This window comes from Silurus meridionalis, chromosome 15, assembly GCF_014805685.1.
Source record: "Silurus meridionalis isolate SWU-2019-XX chromosome 15, ASM1480568v1, whole genome shotgun sequence".
Taxonomy (NCBI): Eukaryota; Metazoa; Chordata; class Actinopteri; order Siluriformes; family Siluridae; genus Silurus; species Silurus meridionalis.
In genome coordinates this window covers 21,037,739-21,064,798 of record NC_060898.1, presented here as the reverse complement: position 1 = coordinate 21,064,798, position 27,060 = coordinate 21,037,739, and the positions used below count along the sequence as shown (strand labels likewise).

Genomic DNA, 27,060 nt, shown 5'->3' with positions numbered 1-27,060 from the left:
AAGTTCTTTTTTTTTTTTTTTAGATTGTGCCCATAGCAAAGCCTGTCATTCCAAAGCACGTGCAAATGCATGCGACTGTGCCACCGAGCCTTAGGTATCAGAAAACACAGTCAAATAATGCATTCTTTGTCTTTTTAAGATTTTATGGATTATTTCATTCCTTACATTGGTTTTGCAAATCGCAAACAATTCTTTGTGGATTTAATACTTGTGTAATTCTGACTTGCTTCTTTAGTTCTCTGAGTAACAGGACGCTAGATGTTATCCGTATTATATTTAACCAGGATGAAGGTTCACGAGTGAAAGTGAAATCTTTGTTCTATTTGAACACAGTAGAACATAGCTAACCTCTAAACACTTGAATTAGGTCACTATCCTATACATTAATATTGATCAAGAAGAAGTCACATGCGGAGACACGTTATTGCGCATGATCCTGTACTTCCCAGGAGAAGGGTCTAGAACGTTTCAACACTGGGATACATTTCTACATTCTCAATCTCCAGTGTCTCCAGTTTCCAGTTAAACTACATTGACCTACTGTGAGATCAGAATAATAGATTACGGTTTGTCAAGGTGATTTCTGTCCCACAACTCTGTGTATTTAGATAGATTTGCTCCTTAGAACAAGACTGGAATGTGAGCGCACGGCACCTCAGGGTTCTCATTTAACAGTTGTTAACCTGCTGTAGTCTTTTATATATGTATATATATATATATATATATATATATATATATATATATATATATATATATATATATATATATATAAGCAGTAAAGGTACTTCCTATGTGTGGGTGGCTCCCCCTCTCCCCCTTCCTTTGTAATTTTTTTAAGTTGTCTGGGGAATAAAAAAACAATTTTATTTGATCTTTCCTCATCTTTTATCATCCTTTACATCTTGCAACCTGTCCCTACCCAAACCCTTAATTTCCTCCATTTGTCCACTCACATTCTATGGTGCAGGAACCACAGGAGGTTTATTTCGGAATGTCTCGAAAAATGCTAGCATGCCTTTCTTTATGCTCGAGGAAGCCATTTTGGGCTGTGTGTATCCTTGGTGGCAAGGAGGGAAGCTGGAGCCATCCATGGAGTTGGCGCGTTTAACTTTGGAGCCGGCTCGCCACATTTTTGGCCTCAATGGTGGTGTCTGTGCGACCAAGCACTTCTGGTACTGCACCTGGGAAAAAAACAAACACAAGTTGCAGGATTGTAGTAAATATAAATACAGGTAGTATTGAGGTGTGTACCGATGACCCCATTGTAATTTGGAAATGTAAGTCGAGACATGGCCTAGCCTACCCTGAGTCTTAAACAATGGTGGTCAGTATGGGGTATTATACTGTTATTTGTTAATAATTAAACAAATTACAGTACATTATTTAGCAAAACAGAACAATTTACAGTATCGATGTAACCATCTATATTCTCACACATTCAAAAGACTTACCATGCATGCCGCCTGCACCGCCTCCGAAATGATCCCAGCGTCAGGTTCACACCAGAAGACATGACACTCAAAGCGTTGGGTTCCGGCGTCCACTATCACTGCAAAGGTATGTGTGTCATGACCGACACCGAGGAAGGTCAGGTAACGTACCTGACATTCCCAAAAGGGGTCCTCGCCATCCTAAAGGAAACAAAATGTCAAACCTACAGCATTAACCATCATTAAAGATCTAGAGTAATCTACTGCATTATTAATTCTATGTTGCCACGTATCCTTCTGTACCTCTCCCCTCCACAGGGACAGCACTTTGTCTGACACATGAATGACAATCGACTCCCATTCGTCTCTGTCCCTGGAGTGCATGATGCTCTCAATAGCCCTGTTCAGCACCTCCATCCCTGCAAAAAAAAGCCTACAGCTCGAAACAAGGCTATAAAAAAGGACTTATTTTTTTCTAGATCTCCAAAAGCTGTTTGCAAATCTGGCACTCTACCACAGTCGGGTATTAGTGTCTAGTGTCTAAGATTGGCTTGAATCCCTTGAAGTCCAAAAGAGCTTTTGGGATGGTGTTCCTTTCTTTCTTGGCAATGAAAAAGAAAAGCCTACTATCAAATTAACAAATATCTGTAGAGTATATGTACGCATACGTAGAAAAAGTAAACCGTGGAAAAGTGCTCCTTTTGCAGCTATATAATAATAATAATAATAATATTAATAATAATAATAATAATACATTTTATTTATAGGCTCCTTACATCCAAAAAATTAAAAATTACAACAATTTTAAATAATGAAACACTATACAAGCAATAAGACGTACAAATATGTCAATGGTATACCTGCCTGAAAAGATGCATTTTTAAACATGATTTGAAAATAGAGACAGAGTCGCTGTTGCGAATATCTAGAGGAAGTAGATTCCACAGGTATGGAGCAGCGAAGCTAAAAGCCCAAGATCCCATAGATGCCAAACAAAAAAGAACTAAGGACGATGAGGATATTGATCTGAGTTCGAGAAGGAGTATGTGTTGAAAGTAGGCCAGAAAAATAACAAGTCAGGTTATGTAATGGCTTATAAATGAATTAAATTAATAAATGTTAAACAGGACGGCAGTGTAACAGTCCTGAAGAACAGGAGATATGTGATCCATTGTAGGAGTTCTAGTGATTATTCGTGCAGCTAGTTCTTCATCAGCTGTGACTTGTCTAAGAGTTTATGGAGAAGACCAAGAAAAGAGCATCACAGTAGTTTATGTAACATTGTCTGAAAATCTGCTGTAGCTTTATGAGTTTTAGAAGCATGTTTAAGTTTCCTGATTGGTCAATGCTCATGAAAGCAAATTGCTAAAGTGCAAGAAAAGTAAAATCTTCTTCTTCTTTCAGCTTAGGGTTTACCCTAACGGATAATCAGTCTCCATACCCCCCTGTCCTCTACATCTGCCTCTTTCAAACCAACTACCTGCATGTCTTTTCTCACCACATTCAGAAACCTGCTCCTTGGCCTTCCTCTTTTCCTCCTTCCTGGTGGCTCCATCCTCAGTAATTTCCTCCTGATATACCCCAAGTCCCTCCTCTGCACATGTCCAAACCATCTCAATCGCACCTCTCTCCCCGAAACGTCCTACATGCATCTTATAAACTTGTTTCCAATCCTGTCCATCCTCGTCACTCCTAACGAAAACCTCAACATCTTCAGCTCTGCTACCTCCAGCTCCACCTCCTGTCTTTTAGTTATTGCAAGAAAGAAAAGTAAAATAAAAAAAGAAAATTCACATAAGGCAACTCGACACAGACTCTTCCACTAATATGGGCCACAAAACATATCAAATCAACTTGATATCCACTACCACTCAAGGGATGATTTGAGAGACCACTGGCATTGTGCGTTTACTCTATACACAGTTTCTGTGTAGAGCTGTTATAAAGCTGCCTCGTCCTCCAGGGGCCCATGATAAATAAGTCTTCTTAACACTATTTGATGAAAGGGCTCTTGTTCCCTCTGAGACTGGTCATGACACACTAACCCTGGAACAAACAAAGCTGTGTGACTGTGCATTTTCCTCAGGCTGCAGCATCGTTTCTTCCTCCGGGGTGTGGTTTTGGTTTCCTAATTGTACTTCATAATAAAAAAAAGAACCGCTACATATGAACTGTATGGACAGAAGTATCAGGACACCTGAATTTTCCAGTCATATGTGGTTCTATTACAAAAGTTGGAGGCACACAATTATATAAGATGTCTTTGAAAGATAGAAAGGTGATTTATACTTGACTTGCTAGGAGCTTGGGTCAGAGCACAGGGTCAGCCATAATACAGCACCCATGGAGCACTGAGGACCTTGCTCAGGGGCCTTAAGAGTGGCAGCTTAAACACCCAACCTTTCGATTAGAAACCCAAGACCTTAAACACTGATCTACCTTAGGAAACACTAGCATAAAGAGTTTCCTTTACTTAAACTAGGAGACCCAAACATGTTCCAGCATAACAATGAAGATATGGCTTCCATTGGTTGGAGTGAAAGATCTTTATCTGCTATAGAGCTCTGACCTCAACCCTATTGAAAAATAATTCCTCATAACTTTTGAATAATAACATCTGAATAATAAATCTTCCACTCACCCATCGCTCTGGAAACAGGCAAATTTCCAATGTACTCAACCTCAAATTTCTGAACTTTTTGCCTTACTGCATCTAAAAAGTTCACTAAAAAAAAAAAACATGTAACATTGAATTAATCATTGGAATATATACATATATAGGTGTGCTGGTCAGAATAATATAAACAACGTCAGTAGTTTAAAGATCACTGATTTAATCAGTAATTTCAATAAGCTGGATTTGTACCTTGGTAAGGCAGATCCTCAGGAGAAATACTCTCCATTGTAAGTGATCGTGTCACAGATGGTGGCATTGCTGACTTCTCTGCCATCATCTGCAAACACACAGATATTTACGGTTAGGTTCACTCTTACAAAAATATCATGATGGAAGGGTTTGTAAAAAGATTTTTGTAAGCAAACAACTATTTGTTTGAATTTTTAAAGCATTTGGCAGATGCTTTTATCAAGAGGAACCTACAATTATCTTTTTCATACAACTAAACAGTTGATAGTTAGGGGCCTTGATCAAGAACCCCACGATGGCAGCTTAGTGGTGCTAGAATTTACCACTGAGCTCTTCACTCTTCACTGAGCATCTTCTCTCACAGCATCAAGCAAGTTCTCCAGTGGAAAAAAAGCAAAGCGTGCTCACAGATCTGCACACAGAACTGATCGCTTACCTTGGTGCACAGCTCGTGCAGGGTAGACGCTATGGTCTTAGCTGGTGCGTTGCAGCGGAACACATGGCACTTCAGCATGCATGTGTCTTTATCGCTGGCCACAAAGGCAAAGTCCCTACAGCAAGAGGACAGAGCAGACCAGAACACCGTTACTCCAAATAAAGAGAAAGTGTTTAAAGCTACTCCTGAACATTTGCGGTAAATTGGACACATTATTGAAACTTTATTCCGTTAAGTTAAAGGAGAAAGATGGAACACATCCTGTGTGGTTCATCAGGTGTACCAGTGCTCCATTATCAAACATTACACATTATTAGGAGAGGCACACACACACATACACACACACACACACACACAAATACACACACACACACACACACACACACACACACACACACACACACATATATATATATATATATATATATATATATATATATATATATATATATATATATATATATATATATGTATACAAATTAAAAGAGAGAAAGAGAGAGAGAGAGAGAGAGAGAGAGAGAGAGAGAGAGACAGCAGTGCAAAAGTACTAGACAAAGAGAAAAACAAGACAGAAGAGAAGAAGAAAAGAGAAAAATGGAGTAAATTAGAAATATGGAAGAATACGTATGAGTTGAGAAGAAAAACAAGGAGATGAAAAGATAAAATGAATAGAAGAGAAAACACTGAGAAGAGAGGAAAACAGACCACGAAAGAAAAGAAAACAGAATTTAGAGAGAGGAATTTAGAAAAGAGGGGAAAGAGTAAACAGTGTGAAGAGTACAGAGGAAAGACTACAACAGACGAGAAGGGAAGGGAAGGGAAGAGAAGAGAAGAAGAGAAGAGAAGAAGAGAAGAGAAGAGAAGAGAAGAGTTGTGTAAACTGACTGTAAAACTGACTCCCACTGAATGACACCAAATTCCCTTCCCTTAATACAGGTAAGTCTGTATAACTTCTGGCTGATGATTTTCAGTCCATTGATGTGCCTTTTACTGTCAAGTACCTTTTAATGCTAAGAGATGAGCCTTTAAGAGATTCAATCATTTTTGGTTGTTTTATGTGCCTTGATGCTGTGCAGTGTATATTTTCTACCTCATAAGCAATATATGTCATTAATGTAAAAACAGGAAACATCAGAGTCAAGTGGTCGATAAGTTCTGCATTCATTAGACCATCATCTGGTCAATGGTAGCGTCCAGAATGCACTTACGCTTATATCTGGTGTGCTGAATACACGGACTGATGAAATATTTAAATGCAAAAGCCAATTATGGCACGTTGGTTTCGAAATTCAGCAAATAATTGATTTGAAAAGAATAAATATGAAATCTTGACTTATCATGTGACGTATGCTATGGAAGCCCTTTTCCACCATAAAGAAAAAGGTTTGCCTAATTGTGGCTGTATTTAAAAATAAAGTCGGAATTGCAAGAAATAAGGTACAAATTGACAGAAATAATGTCAGAATTGCGAGAAATAATTAAGAAAACTTTTTTTTTATGTGGTGAAAACGGGCTGCCGTGTCACATCTACGGTTACAGCAGTGACAGGATGTTCTTCTGCTGTGTTGCTGTGCCTGGCATGATGCAAAGGCTTTGTAAAACAATATGACTCATCTCTCCTTCACTGCAGAAATTTGCAATCTGCCACTTTTTGTGCACATGAGCCAACAATCAATTTATCACTGTTGTTTAGTCACTAAAAAACTGTTAATAAATCGGTCCGTTTTTTTCACCTTTGAGAGATAAATCAAGTTAGTTCAAAAAAAAAAAAGCAAAGAAAAATAGGATGTATACAGATTCAGAACAGAATCTCGCACTGACCCGGTTGTTTCTGACCTTGACCTTGTTATGCAAAGAAGATTATCGGCAGTCCAAGATTATCGCAATCCAACAAGCGATTCTTCTAAATCCACGAGCTGTGTCCTTGTGTTAAAACTGGTGCAATTTATTTACACATCAGCCTGTCCTGTGTGTTGCTCTGTCGGGATTTAATCAGTGGTTTTGTAATTAAATCTGCATGGGTTTGTCAGGATTAATGATGCCGGAAAGTGTCCTGGTGGACCTGGCCTATAATGAATTACATCTGCAAAACATTAGAAGCTAGAGCCTTTATTGATTAATCACACCAGGGTCATTTGTACCCCCTAAAAATACCCGGTTACACAAGTTAGCTGGGTGAATAAGACATCAACAGTTTGTAGAGTTGGCATGGAAAGACAGTGGTACAGTCGGCTTCATTTATTGGAAAGAAAAGGAAAGACGCAGTGCCAGTTCTCTAATCCCTCTATCTACTTGGATCGAGCAAATATAGATGAGATGAGATGAGATGAGATGAGATGAGATGAGATGAGATGAGATGAGATGAGATTAGATAAGATAAGGCAAGAAAAGAGAGAAGTGTATAGTTAAAGAGGCTGTGAAATACATCAGAAATGCTTCAGATAAATAATCTTCAAATTTAAGATAAATGCAAGTCGCCAATTCTACAAATGACATGTTAAAGAAATAAAAAGGGAAAAAGGTGCAGTGATTACCTGTCTCTGTATTCACGAGTGCCGATTAAACCAAAGAGAAACAGAAAAGGTTATTGTTAAGAATGCTTCTAAAATGCTGTTGTATTCATTTGCATATGTAAATATTGTAATTATCATGAATATGGATTCCAGGCACTCTAGAATTGTTAATAATCCTAAAAATAGCCACGTCATAGAAATGCAACACCGGGCAGTGAAAAAAAAATAAGAGCAAGTCCGGATGATAAATAGAAATCAGACTATGGGGCTGGGTTTTTTTCCCGGAAGCCCTGCTGAGTGTAACCAGAAATAGCAGTACTTAAATTAACTCCACATGAGCACCTGAATACATCGTCAGCAAGGCTGTAGAGCTAGCCTGACCACAGCCATGGAGATGTTTCGAATTTAAGCATGTCTCACATCGAGAACATTAAGAATTTTTTGCTATGGGATGACTGGGGCCATTTCTAGCATTGCATTGACTGATGCAAATAGTTGGACTAAAAAGGAAATGAAAAAAAAAACCAAGTTGAGTGTCAGAGGAATAAACCCACTCCATCACTGACCTGCCATTGTTGCAGCCCACCCCACACCGAATGCTGATGATGGGTTGGCAGTGGATGAGACTGCGGTCTATGGGGTCCAGGAGGCTAAGTGTGTCCTTTTTGAGCACCATCATCATGTCTTGACCCTTATCACATTCACACACATACAACAAATGTTCAGAAGCTGTATATCTTTAATCCATGGCTGAAGTTCACTAACCTACTGTTCAAGTTCTTACTAAGAGGTTATGCTTCTCTAGCTAATAAAAAGCTCACCTCTCCCCAGGCTCCCACAGCATCACGGCCCTCTGCTTTACTCTGAGAGAGCTGCTGGATACAGTTATTGACTGCCAAACTGCTTTTCCCTGGAGCCAGTTCCTCCTCTGGGATCTCCACCCATCCCATTGAGCGTACTGCAAAACACTGGGACACACATGCACCTTTTAAAACTTCATACAGACACCTGGGTTGGTCAATGCTATATTTTTAAAAGTAGGTGGACATACTATCTGACCATTCAGGTCAATTCAATTCAGTTTTATTTGTAAAGGGTTTTTTAACAATGTCCTCACATTCTCACAAAGCAGCTTAAGAAAAATATATAAAATATATAGCTTTTTGCTTAATAATATAACCTGTAAGACCATACCAGACATATGTTCTTCCATATGTTCTTGTTTGCTATTACAGTAAGCTCTACTCTTCCGGGAAGGCTTTTCACTCGATTTTGCAGCGTGTCCGTGGGGACTTTTGTTCATTCAGCATTAGTGAGGCTGGCACTAATTTTGAGCAAGGAGGCATAAGCATTCCAAAGGTGTTTAGAAGGGATTAGTTCAGGACACCATGCTGGATGCTTGAGTTCTTTCCACTTTATGCATAAATGCATTGTCAAGCTGGTTTAGATCTCTTTATTCCACTGAAGGGAAACTGCAATGGTACAAAACTTTTGCATTTTAAAAGCACACAATATAATCAAAAAAATCCTGTCATACGGCTCGGACTTTTGTGCTACAATCCAAACTCCAAACTGGTAGATCATGACTATAACCACGGGTTTCAATACTGCTGATGCCCCCATGAGATACCCGTGAGATACTACTTCCACCAGATACCACTGATTATGGTTAGGATCATTAGGTGAGGAATGAAGAATAGCAATTCAGTTTTATTATGGTCTAAGGCAGCAGTCTCCAACCTTATTTGCATCACGGACCCTTGGTAAGCCCCCTGCATATGTAAAAAATATGCATTCTGTGCTGTCCCATTGTCTAGGAGGTACACAAATCTTTTCTTTGTCTTTAGAATCATTATTGGATCGAGCAAATATAGATGAGATGAGATGAGATGAGATGAGATGAGATGAGATGAGATGAGATGAGATGAGATTAGATAAGATAAGGCAAGAAAAGAGAGAAGTGTATAGTTAAAGAGGCTGTGAAATACATCAGAAATGCTTCAGATAAATAATCTTCAAATTTAAGATAAATGCAAGTCGCCAATTCTACAAATGACATGTTAAAGAAATAAAAAGGAAAAAGGTGCAGTGATTACCTGTCTCTGTATTCACGAGTGCCGATTAAACCAAAGAGAAACAGAAAAGGTTATTGTTAAGAATGCTTCTAAAATGCTGTTGTATTCATTTGCATATGTAAATATTGTAATTATCATGAATATGGATTCCAGGCACTCTAGAATTGTTAATAATCCTAAAAATAGCCACGTCATAGAAATGCAACACCGGGCAGTGAAAAAAAAATAAGAGCAAGTCCGGATGATAAATAGAAATCAGACTATGGGGCTGGGTTTTTCCCGGAAGCCCTGCTGAGTGTAACCAGAAATAGCAGTACTTAAATTAACTCCACATGAGCACCTGAATACATCGTCAGCAAGGCTGTAGAGCTAGCCTGACCACAGCCATGGAGATGTTTCGAATTTAAGCATGTCTCACATCGAGAACATTAAGAATTTTTTGCTATGGGATGACTGGGGCCATTTCTAGCATTGCATTGACTGATGCAAATAGTTGGACTAAAAAGGAAATGAAAAAAAAAACCAAGTTGAGTGTCAGAGGAATAAACCCACTCCCATCACTGACCTGCCATTGTTGCAGCCCACCCCCCACACCCGAATGCTGATGATGGGTTGGCAGTGGATGAGACTGCGGTCTATGGGGTCCAGGAGGCTAAGTGTGTCCTTTTTGAGCACCATCATCATGTCTTGACCCTTATCACATTCACACACATACAACAAATGTTCAGAAGCTGTATATCTTTAATCCATGGCTGAAGTTCACTAACCTACTGTTCAAGTTCTTACTAAGAGGTTATGCTTCTCTAGCTAATAAAAAGCTCACCTCTCCCCAGGCTCCCACAGCATCACGGCCCTCTGCTTTACTCTGAGAGAGCTGCTGGATACAGTTATTGACTGCCAAACTGCTTTTCCCTGGAGCCAGTTCCTCCTCTGGGATCTCCACCCATCCCATTGAGCGTACTGCAAAACACTGGGACACACATGCACCTTTTAAAACTTCATACAGACACCTGGGTTGGTCAATGCTATATTTTTAAAAGTAGGTGGACATACTATCTGACCATTCAGGTCAATTCAATTCAGTTTTATTTGTAAAGGGTTTTTTAACAATGTCCTCACATTCTCACAAAGCAGCTTAAGAAAAATATATAAAATATATAGCTTTTTGCTTAATAATATAACCTGTAAGACCATACCAGACATATGTTCTTCCATATGTTCTTGTTTGCTATTACAGTAAGCTCTACTCTTCCGGGAAGGCTTTTCACTCGATTTTGCAGCGTGTCCGTGGGGACTTTTGTTCATTCAGCATTAGTGAGGCTGGCACTAATTTTGAGCAAGGAGGCATAAGCATTCCAAAGGTGTTTAGAAGGGATTAGTTCAGGACACCATGCTGGATGCTTGAGTTCTTTCCACTTTATGCATAAATGCATTGTCAAGCTGGTTTAGATCTCTTTATTCCACTGAAGGGAAACTGCAATGGTACAAAACTTTTGCATTTTAAAAGCACACAATATAATCAAAAAAATCCTGTCATACGGCTCGGACTTTTGTGCTACAATCCAAACTCCAAACTGGTAGATCATGACTATAACCACGGGTTTCAATACTGCTGATGCCCCCATGAGATACCCGTGAGATACTACTTCCACCAGATACCACTGATTATGGTTAGGATCATTAGGTGAGGAATGAAGAATAGCAATTCAGTTTTATTATGGTCTAAGGCAGCAGTCTCCAACCTTATTTGCATCACGGACCCTTGGTAAGCCCCCTGCATATGTAAAAAATATGCATTCTGTGCTGTCCCATTGTCTAGGAGGTACACAAATCTTTTCTTTGTCTTTAGAATCATTATTTCAAACATTTCAATGAATCTTAAAAACTAGAACCTTTATAGTCTTGATGCATGCGCTTCTTCCTCAACAATATTTGAGTTATGAGTATTTATTGACCCTATTTGTGTTTGCCTTTGTCGTGACCTGCATCCTCTTACACACGCCTAATGGAACAATGTCCTCAGTAATGCTTCTCTCGTCTTTATAGAGGTCAGTAAACACACCTTTCACACACATCAATAGCATCTCCAGTAAGACAACAAGAGCTAATCTGGGCTGTGCCCTTATTCTCACCTTATTACTGTCTGTATTGTGAGCATTTGCTTTTTTATCTCAGGATTTTATTAACATTCATTTATATGATAAGTCAGCAGTTGAATGGTACCTTGGAGTCAGGGTCCATGTTTGCACAGAAGGCTTCTTCCTGCCAGGACACTCTAATGGAGAAGGAAAAAAGCATTTGTAAGAGACTTTAATCCACTAAAATGTGATATCTGTGCCATTAATCTCTGTTCTTTTTTTCCAGAAAAGCAGGGGGTCATTAACATGTATTGATTATTCAAGCCTTAATCCACTCCTGTCAAGTTACTTTATTCCATTGCCTTTTATTCCTTCTGTTTCCAAGCAGTTAGCAAACATATTCAGTCAACTACACCTGAGAAGAGCTGAAGAAGAGTGTTGAATGGAGGTTTAATAATGAAATCCTCAGAGACACACTTAGTAGATTCCATTGTAATGTATAATATTATACCCAGAGATTCAGTGAGAATTCCTACAACGGATGAAAGGGATGGTAAGATTCAGCGTTTCACATCAGTGCATCAGCATAAAAGTAACGATGTGATGCATCAATTAAAAAAAAATGTGCATCGGATACAAGCATTTGTATCGTGATGCATCGTTTTTAACATATTTGCATCGGTAAAATTCGATAATAGATTAACTATACTTTTAGTATTTAGAAAGTGGCCAAAATTCTTTATGTAGATTGATATGTAGAGTCTCCTCACTAAACCTCTACTGTATTGTGTATCTCCTGTAGACAAACACACACACACACACACACACACACACACACACACACACACACACACAAACACACACACACATACACTCTTAGCTTGATAAGAAAGGAAGTACAATGTGCTCTGTCCTGAAGACATCTATAAATGATACATAAACATCACCAGGAATCTAAAACCACTTACACAATTTTGTCTCTTTTCGAACATGATTTAGAGAAAATAATTTTTAATTAGCAAAAGATTATGTGCAGAATGTTCAATACCCATTCTGTTTTTGTTTTGAGATTACGACTACGCCGTGGAATAATGGAGAATAATTTGTTCATTAAGGCGGAAATAATTATCCTATATAATGAGCCCTAATAACCTACTAAAAGTGTATTTGGAGGCATTAGGAAAACAGATTTTTTGGTTTACATGAACACACACACACACACACACACACACACACACACACACACATACACATGCACGGCTGTCAGCCTAAAATAAGATTCTTGTTCCGGCGCTATTACTGGCCATTTGGGACATCTGCTGACTGGAGCACCAGGTGTTTTCTCTCATTTCTCTGTCTTGAGCACAAGTGGGCTTTACGGTCAGTGGCTTCATTGCAAGGTAACAAAACACAAGGTAAACACAAACGTTGAACATACTGAAAGACAACTGCAAAAAGTGTTCACCCTGCAATTTTGTTAAAATGATATGTAATTCAAATCACAAGGGAGTGGAAAGAATCACAATAAAAAAAATCCCGTTTGAAGAGCTAACAGCAGAATGGGAAATAAAAAATACACTCCATATGAGTTAGAACACAATTCTTTAGACAACACAGCATGGCAACAGCACTGGTTAAGGTGTAAATGACCTTCTTGCTTTGTGTTGCTTTTTTCAAGTGCATACTCGAATACAATAATCATTCTTGATGGTTTCTTTGGACAAAGATTCCTATAATCTTAGGCTAAAATCTGTAGTCTTTGATCGCTGGTTTGTTCAACAACAGCCAATTAATAGCAGTTGCAATACATTTTTTTCCTCTAATAAATATCTGGCGGTGTCAGTAGACTTTAGACACTTTCCTGAAATGTTGCTTCTCCTAAGACGACCATCAAACCAAGAACCAATAGAAGCACCGAACCTGATGATGCAATTAGCATAGCTACTTGAAACCACCTAATGGAAAATGTCTAAATGAGGGAAAAGGAGTGTTTGTTTGACGTTTTTATTATCAAGGCATGTTATGAACAAAATGAACGCTACAGATGGTTTTTGTTTGCTGCTAGCTACCATTAGCGAAAATACTTGGGTCTGAACGTGTCACGAATTGATGACATAAAACTTTGGACAAGACTTTGTCTTTCGTAACTCAGCTTTTGATTGTCATACAGTCTAACGTTATGACAACTAAGATCCTACATTGTGACATAGGGAACATGTTTGTACAGTCTGAAAAGAGAATTGCAAAGGACTATAAAAATCTGATAGCGGCTTCTCTCTGTTTAGTAAAGCCAGGTTTTTTGCTCCACAAGATCCTGCTCTTTTTAGTCAGATATGACATTTACAGCATTGTGCACATGCTCATATTAAGAGCGATTTACATTAATCGCATTTATACAACAGATCAGTTGAGCGTAGGAGCCATGTTTAAGGGCCCTGCAGGGGCAGTTTGCCAGTACTGTGAGTTGATCTCACAACCTTTCGATAAGAAGTCTAAACTTGGTGAATTTGCTTCCCACCCAAAGATTTGCAAAAAGAAGAACAGTGTCTCCATTTTCCAACGTTTGAACATTCTGGGATCATTTCCCATTGATTTTTGTGCAGTTATTCTGAGATGTATACTGAAACTTGGTAACCCTGAACACCAGCAAAATTCTTGTAAAAATATTTAATTTAGCCATCCTCAGTTTTAGACATTGTATGCATCGCTTTTTCTTTGCTATTCACCCCTTAGAGTCTGAATGAAACTCAAACACTTTTACATTATTTTTCATGATTAGATTTCAATTATTGTGCTTGTATATTTCAGAAAACTAAAAATTGAAATCTAGGACACATATTTGTATTAAAAGTGTATTGTACCAAGATATATCTACAGAGTATCTACAGATATCTCTATATCATTGCTAATAATGTAAACAAAGAAAAGTTACCCATCACTGATGGAATGCATGGGGCTTTCTGTTAAGTTCCCCCTCAACTCACACCTCAGATCTGCTCCAGCATTCTGACAACAAAAAACAAGAGAAAAAAATTCAGCTAAACCCAAATCCAGGTGTGGATTCGATTAAGCAGATGTGCAATCGACCCACGCTGTCCTAGTCCGCGTCCATTTTTACAGAAATATGCACACGGTGTCGATTATAACAGAGTGATCTCAGTGAGAAAGAACACTAACCTTGGGCTGGTTAGCTGGGAGTCCTTGGCTGATGTTCTGTTCGTCCTCTGTGCTGTATGAAGGGTGCTGCCACTGCGTAGTGCCTGAAGGCACGTGCCAGTAGTAGGTACCTGTGCTGTCCCGTATAGTGCGCCATCCTGGAGGCAGGTCTGAATCCAGCGTCAGACTTTGATCATTCCAGATTTCATCTGTGAACAGGAACATAATTATAACTATTCCACAATACAGTGTGTTAACCCTTCAACTTCCTGTAATGACCCTCTATTCAACTATAGTCTTTTTTTTGTCTTTTTCTTTTTTTTTTTTAACGAATAAAGTTTTCCCCCACAATACTTTGTACTTCATTTGAATCAAGTGTCTCCTAAATATGTAATTTGTTTAAAAATGAGATATTTTAATTTATACACATATCACATTTAGGCAGGAAGTTTCGCAGTGATAGTGTTGTATTGTATCTTTAAGCAGTTGCACTTGTTCTAAATGCACTTTGTTTTTATGAAAGAACATATTTAATTGTACAACCTTTCAGCAGGCCAGAGGGCCTGTACATTATTATTTAATGTACACGAGTGCATTTAAGTTAAACATTTAAGACTAAATTTGAATTTATTTTATCCTGTGCATTGTTGCAATGTGCTATAAATAAATATTTTCATAATTTGTAATTGATTTATTCTTTGAAACTTTAATATTAATTTATGCAATTGAAATGCTTTGATTTTAGTAAGGTTAGTACACAGTCATAGCCATAAATGCATTGGTAATAATAATTGGCATAATTTCTTTCGGTGTTTCGGTTTTCGGCCTTGCTTCCTCCTTTTTCGGTTTTCGGTTTCGGCCAAGAATTTTCATTTCGGTGCATCCCTACTATACAGTGGTTACTATACACTTAAGTGGCATTTACACTGTTTTAAACATGCCAAGAAAAATCTGTCTATAAACCTGGACAAAAGCATGTTTATTGAAGAATTATTATTATTATTATTATTATTATTATTATTGTTATTATTATTGTTATTATGCCTGAAATATGTGTGTGTGTGTGTGTGTGTGTGTGATTACGCTAATAAATGAGGATACAAAGTGTGTTATGAGTCACATATCGGGTGTGAGAGAGAGATAAAGAGAGAGAGAGAGAATTCATGGCACAGTTTTGTTTGTAAGTAGGTAGGTTATTTGGCATATTAGTTATTTTTATGATTGCACTAAAATAATAGGAACTTCTACACTTGCATTTGCTCTCCACTCTTTATATGACATCAGAGAGACAGAGGTTTCATGAATTAGAGATCATAGATATTTTTTATTTTAGAAATGAAACACTGGGTCATACTTTTCTATAACTTCAGAGTTTTTCTTATATTCAAAAAAGATTATAAAAAAAAAGCACCTATAAAAAAGTATTTTATTCCTCCTAAACCAAGGCACGTTGACCGTGTTAATATAATACAGATATTATAATATTATTTATAATATTAATAGAATTAATAAACAAAAATTATAATCTAATATTGGATATTATAAGAATATACTATTTAATAAAGACCTGTCATTATAGCATCACACTATATTCGGCTTCAGCTTCATTTCCTATCAGCTACACAGACTAGAGCCAGATCACATGACTGTGTCACATCCTTTCAGATTCTACCCTAGTTTGTGTTTTTCACCTGAATCATGTCTCTGTTGTGAGATTTCCTAGTTTTATTACTGAGCCTCTGTTGTCAGCTTTATTTTATGTTATCTAAATCCATGTTAAGCTTGTTTTATGAATCTTCTGTTCCGACTGTGTTCATTTCATTTGCCTATTATAAAACAAAAGGCCGTACTTGCATCTGTCACCATGACTACCTGATAAGAACGCACTATACTTTTTGTACTTTTTGTGCCGCAAAGAGTTTCTCGTGGATAAAAATGTAGCAAAATTCCCTATCTAGAAACGGACAATTCAGCCTGGTGTGCTCTTGGTAGCCTTAAAATATTTTAATTGTTTTGTCCTTTTTTTTATTCTATATGAAAGCAGCACCAAAGCATAGCAAAATGATCACAAAAAATCCATAAATCATTGTGCAGCTTAGATCTTTCACATCATTAACAAGGGAACTCGAAGATTTTATTTGTAGTGCACTGGGAGTTGTGTTGTCGTTGCCGTGCATATAACACCCTTGCACATTATCACTTTCAGTTTAGCATGCACTTTAATTAGTGCTAAAATGTGCAATCTCTTAATGCTTCTTTCTCTGTCTAAATAAAGCACTTTTGAAATGGGCTATAAGGCTGACTTTTGGTGATATGTTCCTTACTTTTTCTGCATAGATTTCTTTACTCTTAAATTCACCAGAAACATGTGCACAATATGTACAGATATTCAATTATTTATTTTTACGGAAGTGCAATGAGTAACTCAATGATTAAGGCACTGGACCCTTGATCGGAAGGTCACAAGTTCAAATCCTGGCATGACCAATATGCCCTGCTGGGTCTTTAAACCAATACCTTAACTCTCAACTGCTCAGTTATAAATTGCTCTCAATGAGGGTGCCTACTAAAAGTCGTAAATGTAATGGAAACATAGTGACGTATAGGGTGGGGGGGGGGGATTTGTTGTAAATTATGCATGATCCCAGGACAGAAACTAGCTCCTTTTGTAATCAGGTCTCTATCAGTAACTTGCCATTGCTACCGATTTTTTTTTAGTTTCTAGGCGATACTCGATATTCTATCAGTTCTATTACGTTATTACCTTGAGGAAGCATCAGTATTAGCAATTTAAATAGGGAATTTAATCTTACACTCACCACACCTCTCACTTTATCAGGAACATCAGGTCATGACAAGTCCATAAATTACAGCATATAAGATTAAGTATTCGAGACCAAATTATTATTTTACCTTATAAAACGAGAACGACTCTCTGTGTGTGTGTGTGTGTGTGTGTGTGTGTGTGTGTGTGTGTGTGTGTGTGTGTATGTGTGTGTGTGTGTGTTTGCTAGTCGATGTGCTGCAATGGCACATTGCTAGTAGATTTAGAGCAAAGAAAGATGTGCCCTTTTCTCCATTTACTGTAGTATTAATTCTACAGAGCTTTGCCTTTTATGGGGTTTTGTGGGAGTCACTAAATCAGTCGTGGGTCTAATATGCTCTGCAGTTTATGGTATTAAATTCTGCCAAGGTTATTTACTTGTGCTTCAATAGAGTCGTACATTCTTCCTCGCAAGATCTGTGAAAGATGTTCTGCCGAAAGTGGAACGTAAAAGGTGTGTATTGTGTAAAGGTGCTTTATACTTGTAAATTACAGCACAGTAAAATTAGCAAATCCCAGCAATGTTAGGAGCTGGGGTACAGCTATGATACAGTACCTCTGGAGCACAGATTGTTAAGGGCCTTGCTCAAGGGCCACAAGTCTTGCAGCTTGGCAATCCTGGGGCTTGAACCCCTGACCTTTTGATCAGTAACCATTAGTAACCACACAGCTATTTCTCACTCGTTAAATTTAGTCAAATGTGTAAGAGATCAAATAAATAAATAGATAAGATGTCTCAAGGCTTCTGCTCAGAAAAATCTTAAGGTTAGTGCTCTAGTGCTCAGAAAAATCCTTCATACAGAAAAAAGACACAATCACTTAGCTATTAGGTTTTAGACTGTGTTTTTTTTTAGTAACTTATGATAAGGTTCTATCTTCCACTACTGAAATATGAAAGTACTATGCAAGGTTAAAACTGCAGCTTTGCACAAGCTTCTTCAATTTGTCCTGCGAATGTTTGCTTGCAACTAGACTAGCTACTCATCTCAGTGACTCTAGACCTTCCCTGTAAAGACTTCATCAAGATGACATTCATTTATATGTACAATAAAGATTGTTATAGTCCCAATTTGCCATAATAATAACCTCCACTCTTCTGGAAAGATGCTCCACTAGATTTTGGAGTGTGCTTGTTGAGATTTGTGCTTATTCAGACACAAGGGTGTTAAGTCAGGTACTGATGTAGGAGAGGTGAGGAGGCCTGGGGTGCAGTTAGCATTCTAATTCATTCCAAAGGTGTTCAATAGGGTTGAGGGGAGAGCTTTGTAGTAGGAGATCTTCCACTTTAACCCATGTAAAGCATATCTTCATGGACTTGGCTTTGTGCTGGAAGCTGGAACAGGTTTGGGTTTTAGTGAAGGGAAAATGTGATGCTCTAGGATCCAAAGTCATCCCACACAACTGTGTGCCTCCAACTTTGTGGTAATAGTTTTGGGAAAAACCACATATGGCTGGAAAAGAAAGTTGATCCAATACTTGGATCTGATGTGAGTGACTTGGATCTGATTGAGGGAATTTATGCAAGACACGGTATAATCATTATTTCTAGTTTGTTACCTAGAAGACACCATGATAGAGGAGAATGTTGTGTCTCATTCCCTTTCAGCTTAAGCTCAATCAAGAGCTCAATCAGAAGAACAAAATCGCTCAAAGATGGCTCTTAAGTGACTAATCAGTGCTTGCTATGTGCTGTTCAGTGGGTCTACTGAGACTGAGTTTAATCGGGCTGATTTTAGGGCAAGAGTTTATCCTTGTTCTGATTTCTGTTCTGTTCTTGCACTGCCAAAACCTGACAGAGGTGAAGGTAGGGGTTGGAAGGCAACCTGTGATAGAGAAATAAATCCATAAAAATATAAATGCATAAGTTGTAGAAGAATCAGATAAGTGCTTTTTGGCTGCTTGATATGAATGAGTGTATCTGGAGGAGAAACTAAGCCCTGTGTCGGTCACGGGAGCTGGTCTGATTAAACGGGATTAAGGGTCAGAATCGAATCTGCTTTTATTTAGTGACGAAAGTTGTGGAATTATTCTATACTGTGTGTCAGGCATTCATTCAAAAGTTGCTGTACGAACGTCACAAAAAGCTCTTTAATTGACGACTCCAGTGGTGTCAGCATTTAACCTTGAAAACCGGCATTCTTCCTAAAAAAAACCTTTCAATACCCTGAGGTGGTGCCGTCCTAGGTCACTCAGTAGCTGTCTGTACCTTCAGTGCATGTAATAGAAGTTATTTTTAGGAGCTTCTCAATGACTACTGAAGCGTTATGATATGCTGGTACAGCGGAATACTGTGAACATGTAAAATAGTTGTACCTTTAATATGATAGCTATACAGGTAACAATAGCATCATGATATACTGTAAATAGTAATATTTTTCATGCTAAAGAAATTCAAGGTTTAACGTCTATAAAATACATCGTAGGGTGTAAAAAAAAAAAAACAACAGGGTTTTTAACAAAAATAAACAGTTTAATGTTATAAGAGGATATATTTAAAAGCTCACATATTTTAGAATGTGCAAAAGACTGTAGGAATTAAAATATAATTAGACATATTTTGTTTATCTGCAACAAACTAGCCTGACTGGAAGAAAGTTCTTTGGACAGATAAGTCCTAAGTAAAGAACTTATGTAAGATAATGATTATGAAACATTATTTTAGGATTATGAACTTGGTATGGTATCAGGTTGTTTTGGAGCAGGGAAGGTCAGAGACTAATGTGAAAGTGAAAGGAATCCTGAACCAACAAGGCAAACATTCCATACTTTAGCACCATCCAATTCAGTCAGGATTGCGGCTTAATGGAACCGATTTCACCGTATAACAGGACAGTGAGTGGAAGCGTACGTCCAAGCTCTGTAAGCTTCCAGTCGTCCGGAGTGTTATCTATCATGGAATGGCATGCCCAGACACTGCACCTAAATCCTATCGAGCTGCTCTGGGATGAACTGGATCGCAAGGTCAGAAAGAAATCTTCTAGTGAAGAACATCTTTGGCAGGTTTTACAAGAGACAAGTATTTCAGCTGAAAGTTGGGCAAACAAACTGTCTGGGTGCCGTCTGGACATCTAAACATTAATTTGTTTGGTCAGAATAAATCTGCATACTATTAAATAACCTCATTAGTTGCATAAAAACAAACAAACAAAAAGAACATTAAAGACTAGATGTTTCCAAACTTTTAAGAGCTACTTTATATTTATGTAACTTTTTTTCAAAAAAGTGAAGATATATGAAGCCCGGATATGATCTGTAAACATACATTATTATTTTATATGATATTGTATAATGTTGTATAACATTATCCGGTTTCTCCACACAGCCTATACGAACAAGCTAATTAGAAACTGCATGAAGTGCACAGTTCCTGTACTTGAGAAAATGTCCAATCCCCTGCTTAAATATGACATTTCTACTTTAGTAATACATCAAAATGACTTGTTTTTGAATGGACTTAAGTATGAAAAGTAAAAGTACTGATCTATGTGAACAAGATTTTAATAATTGATGCAGTTCAATGTTCCATTCTCCTGTACATCAGATCTTTTCCAGGAGAGAGAATTTTCTATAGTAAGAGACACACAGTGAGGGAAGTCTTACTTCACACACACACACACACACACAGACACACACACACACACACACACACACTATCACTAGAACTGTGAGGTTACACTTGTTCTCTCACCACAGCTTTTCACCCACAGTTTGAGCTCAAAGTATCAAGGGTAGATATAATTTATTGAAATGTAGTGGAGTAAAAATTAAAATGTTACACAGAATAATTTAGTGAAGTAAAAGATTCCCCAAATGAAAATCAATTAATAAAGTACACATAATAAAAAAAATGTACTTAGGATTAAGAAAAAAAAGTAGCACTAGCAATTCTAACCAACGAGCACTGGCTTGACTTTTTGTCCATAACGTCTTATCTTGCTTCAACCTCCAGTGTTGGAAAATATTCAGACATTGAATGTTATTACTATGCAAATTGTTGTTACTATGCATATGTGACTATAAGTATTATTTTATGATATTTAAACTTAAACTTAAGTATTATTGGATGCGATTTGTATATTGTTTAGATAATTTACAGGGAGTGCAGAATTATTAGGCAAATGAGTATTTTGACCACATCATCCTCGTTATGCATGTTGTCTTACTCCAAGCTGTATAGGCTGGAAAGCCTACTACCAATTAAGCATATTAGGTGATGTGCATCTCTGTAATGAGAAGGGGTGTGGTCTAATGACATCAACACCCTATATCAGGTGTGCATAATTATTAGGCAACTTCCTTTCCTTTGGCAAAATGGGTCAAAAGAAGGACTTGACAGGCTCAGAAAAGCCAAAAATAGTGAGATATATTGCAGAGGGATGCAGCAGTCTTAAAATAGCCAAGCTTCTGAAGCGTGATCATCGAACAATCAAGCGTTTCATTCAAAATAGTCAACAGGGTCGCAAGAAGCGTGTGGAAAAACCAAGGCGCAAAATAACTGCCCGTGAACTGAGAAAAGTCAAGCGTGCAGCTGCCAAGATGCCACTTGCCACCAGTTTGGCCATATTTCAGAGCTGCAACATCACTGAGTGCCCAAAAGCACAAGGTGTGCAATACTCAGAGACATGGCCAAGGTAAGAAAGGCAGAAAGTCGACCACCACTGAACAAGACACACAAGCTGAAACGTCAAGACTGGGCCAAGAAATATCTCAAGACTGATTTTCTAAGGTTTTATGGACTGATGAAATGAGAGTGAGTCTTGATGGGCCAGATGGATGGGCCCGTGGCTGGATTGGTAAAGGGCAGAGAGCTCCAGTCCGACTCAGACGCCAGCAAGGTGGAGGTGGAGTACTGGTTTGGGCTGGTATCATCAAAGATGAGCTTGTGGGGCCTTTTCGGGTTGAGGATGGAGTCAAGCTGAACTCCCAGTCCTACTGCCAGTTTCTGGAAGACACCTTCTTCAAGCAGTGGTACAGGAAGAAGTCTGCATCCTTCAAGAAAAACATGATTTTCATGCAGGACAATGCTCCATCACACACGTCCAAGTACTCCACAGCGTGGCTGGCAAGAAAGGGTATAAAGAAGAAAATCTAATGATATGGCCTCCTTGTTCACCTGATCTGAACCCCATTGAGAACCTGTGGTCCATCATCAAATGTGCGATTTACAAGGAGGAAAACAGTACACCTCTCTGAACAGTGTCTGGGAGGCTGTGGTTGCTGCTGCACGCAATGTTGATGGTGAACAGATCAAAACACTGACAGAATCCATGGATGGCAGGCTTTTGAGTGTCCTTGCAAAGAAAGGTGGCTATATTGGTCACTGATTTGTTTTGTTTGGTTTTGAATGTCAGAAATGTATATTTGTGAATGTTGAGATGTTATATTGGTTTCACTGGTAAAAATAAATAATTGAAATGGGTATGAATTTGTTTTTTGTTAAGTTGCCTAATAATTATGCACAGTAATAGTCACCTGCACACACAGATATCCCCCTAAAATAGCTAAAACTAAAAACTACTTCCAAAAATATTCAGCTTTGATATTAATGAGTTTTTTGTGTTCATTGAGAACATGGTTGTTGTTCAAATTAAATCCTCAAATAAAATTAATCCTCAAAAATACAACTTGCCTAATAATTCTGCACTCCCTGTAATGTGAGGACTCTAACTTAATTACATTTCCATGTGTTTTAATTAAACATTTAAAGGATGACCTTCATGGACTGTCATGAATCTTGAAGGTCGTTTTCTTATTTCATCAACCAAATGACTGTAAAATAATCTCCCTATCGAAATAAAATCATCAGTGTAGAAAAAAACATGGCTATTTTTTTAGCGGCAGGCCTTGTGTTTGGTACATGGGTGACTGACCTAACTTAATCCACCTCTTAATACCACCACTATCACTATCACTATCTGACGCCATTCTGGGCCAGCTAGCTGGCCCTATGAGGCAAATATGAAATCTGATTGGTTAAAGAAACAGAGCTATTTATTAAGAAAACTATGGTTAAAAAAAAAAGCAAGCAGAACAGACTATGAAGACCCTGGGCAGATTAGATTGACATGGCAGCACATAGAGGCTGAAATCTGATTGGACAAAAAAATCTAACATCCACATACAGGTACTGGAAGCAGTCCAGCCAAGAGAAACGCTACAAAATGAAGAGAATAAACTTTTGAGAATAAATTAATACAATTTCATAGAACAAATATTAGAATTTATGTTGTAAATGTAGGTCAGTGCTTCTGATAGTGTTTAGACCAGCGGAGAAGGCTTTGCTGGCCCTGACCGCCCGCCACTGTGATTTATCATCTGCTGAACACGGTTAATGCTAAAGATATTCAATACTGCAGAGTGAAATTTGCAGCCCTATCTCAGTAAAAATGTTCAATATTCTAGAGTAAGCACGGACTCGTATTAAATAAAGCATCTCCTTTATCTCCATAAATTCCATGAAGTCAATCTGATCTGAAAAGCATTTTGGCGAAGGTTTTGCTAATTTTATTTTTTATATATTTAAGTTAGCTGGTTTTCTTTGCTAATTCTTTGTTCAGTTTATTAAAGTTAGTTTGCAAATAAAGACAATGCATTAACTTATCTTCCCCAGTTTAAAAAAAATACTTTATACCTTTTAATACTTGGGTACATTTAAACGTAGCAACGCATGAACATATTTTTGGACACATTATTTATATATTTTCACTTAAATTTGAAGCCTTCTTTCTTTTCCCATCCCTGCTAACCTCTGTCCTGACTCTCAAGACATTACAATGTGAAACAGTCAAAACTTGACACAAAAGGCATAATGGTAACTGTTTATGGAACATACAGAACTGGATAAAGGCCATAGTGGACCAAGAGAAAGAGAACGGGTAGCATTCATGAGGATCTCATGAGTATCATGTTACGTCATGGCGTCATTGGAAATTTTTAATTTCAACATTAATGGGACTTTAAAGTGTATATTTTTGTCCACAGCACTCAGATCCTCCAGGGTTTGGCAGGTAAATGGAAACTCTTGGTTAATTTAACTTGAGGCAACAGTTTCCTAGACAACCCGCCTACAATGTGGCAACCGAATGCTCACATGTCTCTAGGTCTTCGAGCACACCCATGAATAAGTCTCCTGACATTTTGCATTGTCTGGTGTGTGTGTGTGTGTGTGTGTGTGTGTGTAGGATGAGGGGTTTATTACTGAGGTCTAATGCACATACACTTCCAGGAGAGCTGTGTGTAGAGTCGGAAAATTGCATTAAGCTGACAGCTGCCTCTCGGTACAGCAATGGACCAGTGTAGTATCCTGCAATACAGATGAGGTGACTGCTGCATCCATCTCCTGCTCGCTGCTCCTGCTTCGTACATTACTGCTTAATGTCCCATGAGAGCTTTACACAGATACGTTTCAGTGAACAAGCTGACTCTCAGAACTCAGAACATGCACTTATTTTAAACCAGAGTTAAAGAAAAATGTCACCAGATGACCACACTCTCACTTAGCACAACTTGCCAGGTATTACTGGTTGCATCAGGATCGAGTGCAGACTACCAAGCGAAGGTAATCACACAGAAATCCCAAACAGTCATTTTCCACTCATCTCTTGGTCCAGGATGAGATCAAAGAGAAACCGAGGGGTAGATAAAGAGAAAAAAGATCATGGACTCACCTTCATAATTGACTATGATGATGGCGAGCATGTAGTCCTTTCCCAGCATGGTGAGGTATATGTTCTTGGAGGTGCCCTGAGGTTAGCTGAGAGACATTCCAGACCGAAATTCCTTGTTCATCTGCAGACACATCTCACACACACACCAGGGACATAGTCGCATGCTAAGCAGACTATAGGACTCCTTTTCTTTACCCCCTTTTTTCCCCCCTCTTCCCTTTTTCTTTCTTTTACGCTTTATTTAACATTTTGTTCCTCAAACACCTTCACTGGCTCAGAAACAGCAATCAAAACCACACCAGCTTCAGCATTGTCTGACTGGCTGACTGACTCCTCTCTCTCTCTCTCTCTCTCTCTCTCTCTCTCTCTCTCTGGTTGAGATTAAAGTGATGCTGTTGGTGAGATCCTGAGGTGCTCCTGCCCCTCCTCTATTTCTCCTCTCACGATTATGTTCATTAAAGCCTGCAGCAACAGCATTCCCCTTTCCCATCTCTCTCTCTCTCTCTCTCTCTCTCTCTCTCTCTCTCTCTCTCTCTCTCTCGTTTCTCTCTCTCTCTTCCTCCCTCAATTCCAGTCACCATGGTGGTCATGGGGATGCCTTAAGGATGGCTGAGCATCACTCAGAAGAAAAGCTCACCCAAAAAGCTCACTGTGAACGAGACCCTGAGTAAATACTTATAAATATTTGATATTTAGGTTAGACAGATACTGTATGTACATTCTTGTAGTCAGTAAAGAGAGAAAAAAGTCATTGGGATTAATGACATATCTGACACACACAGAGGCACGGGGACAAAGAGTAACCTCTATCTGTCAGATTGTGCATGGTGGGAACTGACCTTTTTTATCACTTTAAATCCCGGTCCTTAATCCCCCCAACACACACACACACACACACACACACACACACACACACACACACACACACACACACACACACACACACACATTGCACATGGAGAACCAGATGAATTTGTGAAACATGCAGAAATCATGGGTATGGTCACATTAGGTCACTCTGACACACTGTGACCTCAAATCACATTTATTAAAAGTTGATTACAGCTTATTCAATTAAAGAAGACTTGTATCGATTGACACAATCATTACTATGGCTGTAAATTTGAACAAATACAGAGTAGAGCAACTTTGAGGCCAACCGAGTAATGACGTAATTGATTTGTGCACTAATGAGTGTATCACATATTATATTAATGCTATTTTGTTCTGAACTGTACAAGATGGAGACATTTCCGTTCATCTTACATTTCCTAGAACCTGGACACCCCACTAGATAAACAGTAATCAAATATCAGGGCCTATGTTTATGTGTGTGTGTGTGTGTGTGTGTGTGTGTGTGTGTGTACACCCTAGTCCACCTTAACTCGTCACACCATCTAAGGTCCGACATGCACCAGCCTCCATTTGCGTCATCAAGGCCATCGTCACAAGGTTGCCATGGCAACGAGGGCTCCATCTCTGGCGTCTGTGTTTTTTTTTTTTACATTGTAGAAGACACACAGCAGCACAGGTAGCTCTGTTTTTGCTAAATCAGATCATCTTACATTCTGAAGCTATTCTATATTCAATTAATATTAATTCAATTATTTCATTACAAAGAGGATCAAATGAATCACAATGATTGAACATGATATCAAAGGGTCATCAAATACATGAATTCACCTAGTTAAGCTTTTGATTTTTAATGTATAATTAAATATAGAAGATAATTTAACATAAAACAGCAAAGAATTCAGTAACATGGCAGGATGGTTGTGTTTCAAATACTCATCCCAGGCCATCTGAATCAAACCCAGAGTGGTTCACTCTCCAGCCCTGACTATAGCAGTGTTGCCAGATCTCTGTTTTTCAAGCTTCAAGTAGTTTAATTGGGTTGTGCTTTTACAGTTATAAAGATAGCAAAACTTTGTAGTCATTGCATAGTAAAGGTACACAGCAATAAAATGCTTCACCTACCAGAAGTGCAAATTGTAGCAATTGTGCAAACTGAGAAG

The 27,060-nt window shown here is 38.3% G+C and overlaps 1 protein-coding gene across 1 annotated transcript; it reads right to left on the bottom strand.

The window, feature by feature from the left end:
* On the bottom strand, window positions 1–25,523 carry apbb3 (amyloid beta (A4) precursor protein-binding, family B, member 3). Its single transcript, XM_046868296.1, has 13 exons — window positions 25,046–25,523; window positions 14,576–14,763; window positions 14,331–14,404; window positions 11,544–11,595; window positions 10,144–10,290; window positions 9,886–10,013; window positions 9,342–9,347; window positions 4,733–4,847; window positions 4,297–4,384; window positions 4,072–4,155; window positions 1,734–1,849; window positions 1,452–1,631; window positions 1–1,181 (listed from the first exon to the last, which is right to left on the bottom strand). Exons 1-13 carry the CDS (start codon window positions 25,092–25,094, stop codon window positions 957–959), a joined length of 1,452 nt encoding a protein of 483 aa, XP_046724252.1. The 5' UTR covers window positions 25,095–25,523; the 3' UTR covers window positions 1–956.
* Window positions 25,524–27,060: the final 1,537 nt, after the last annotated feature.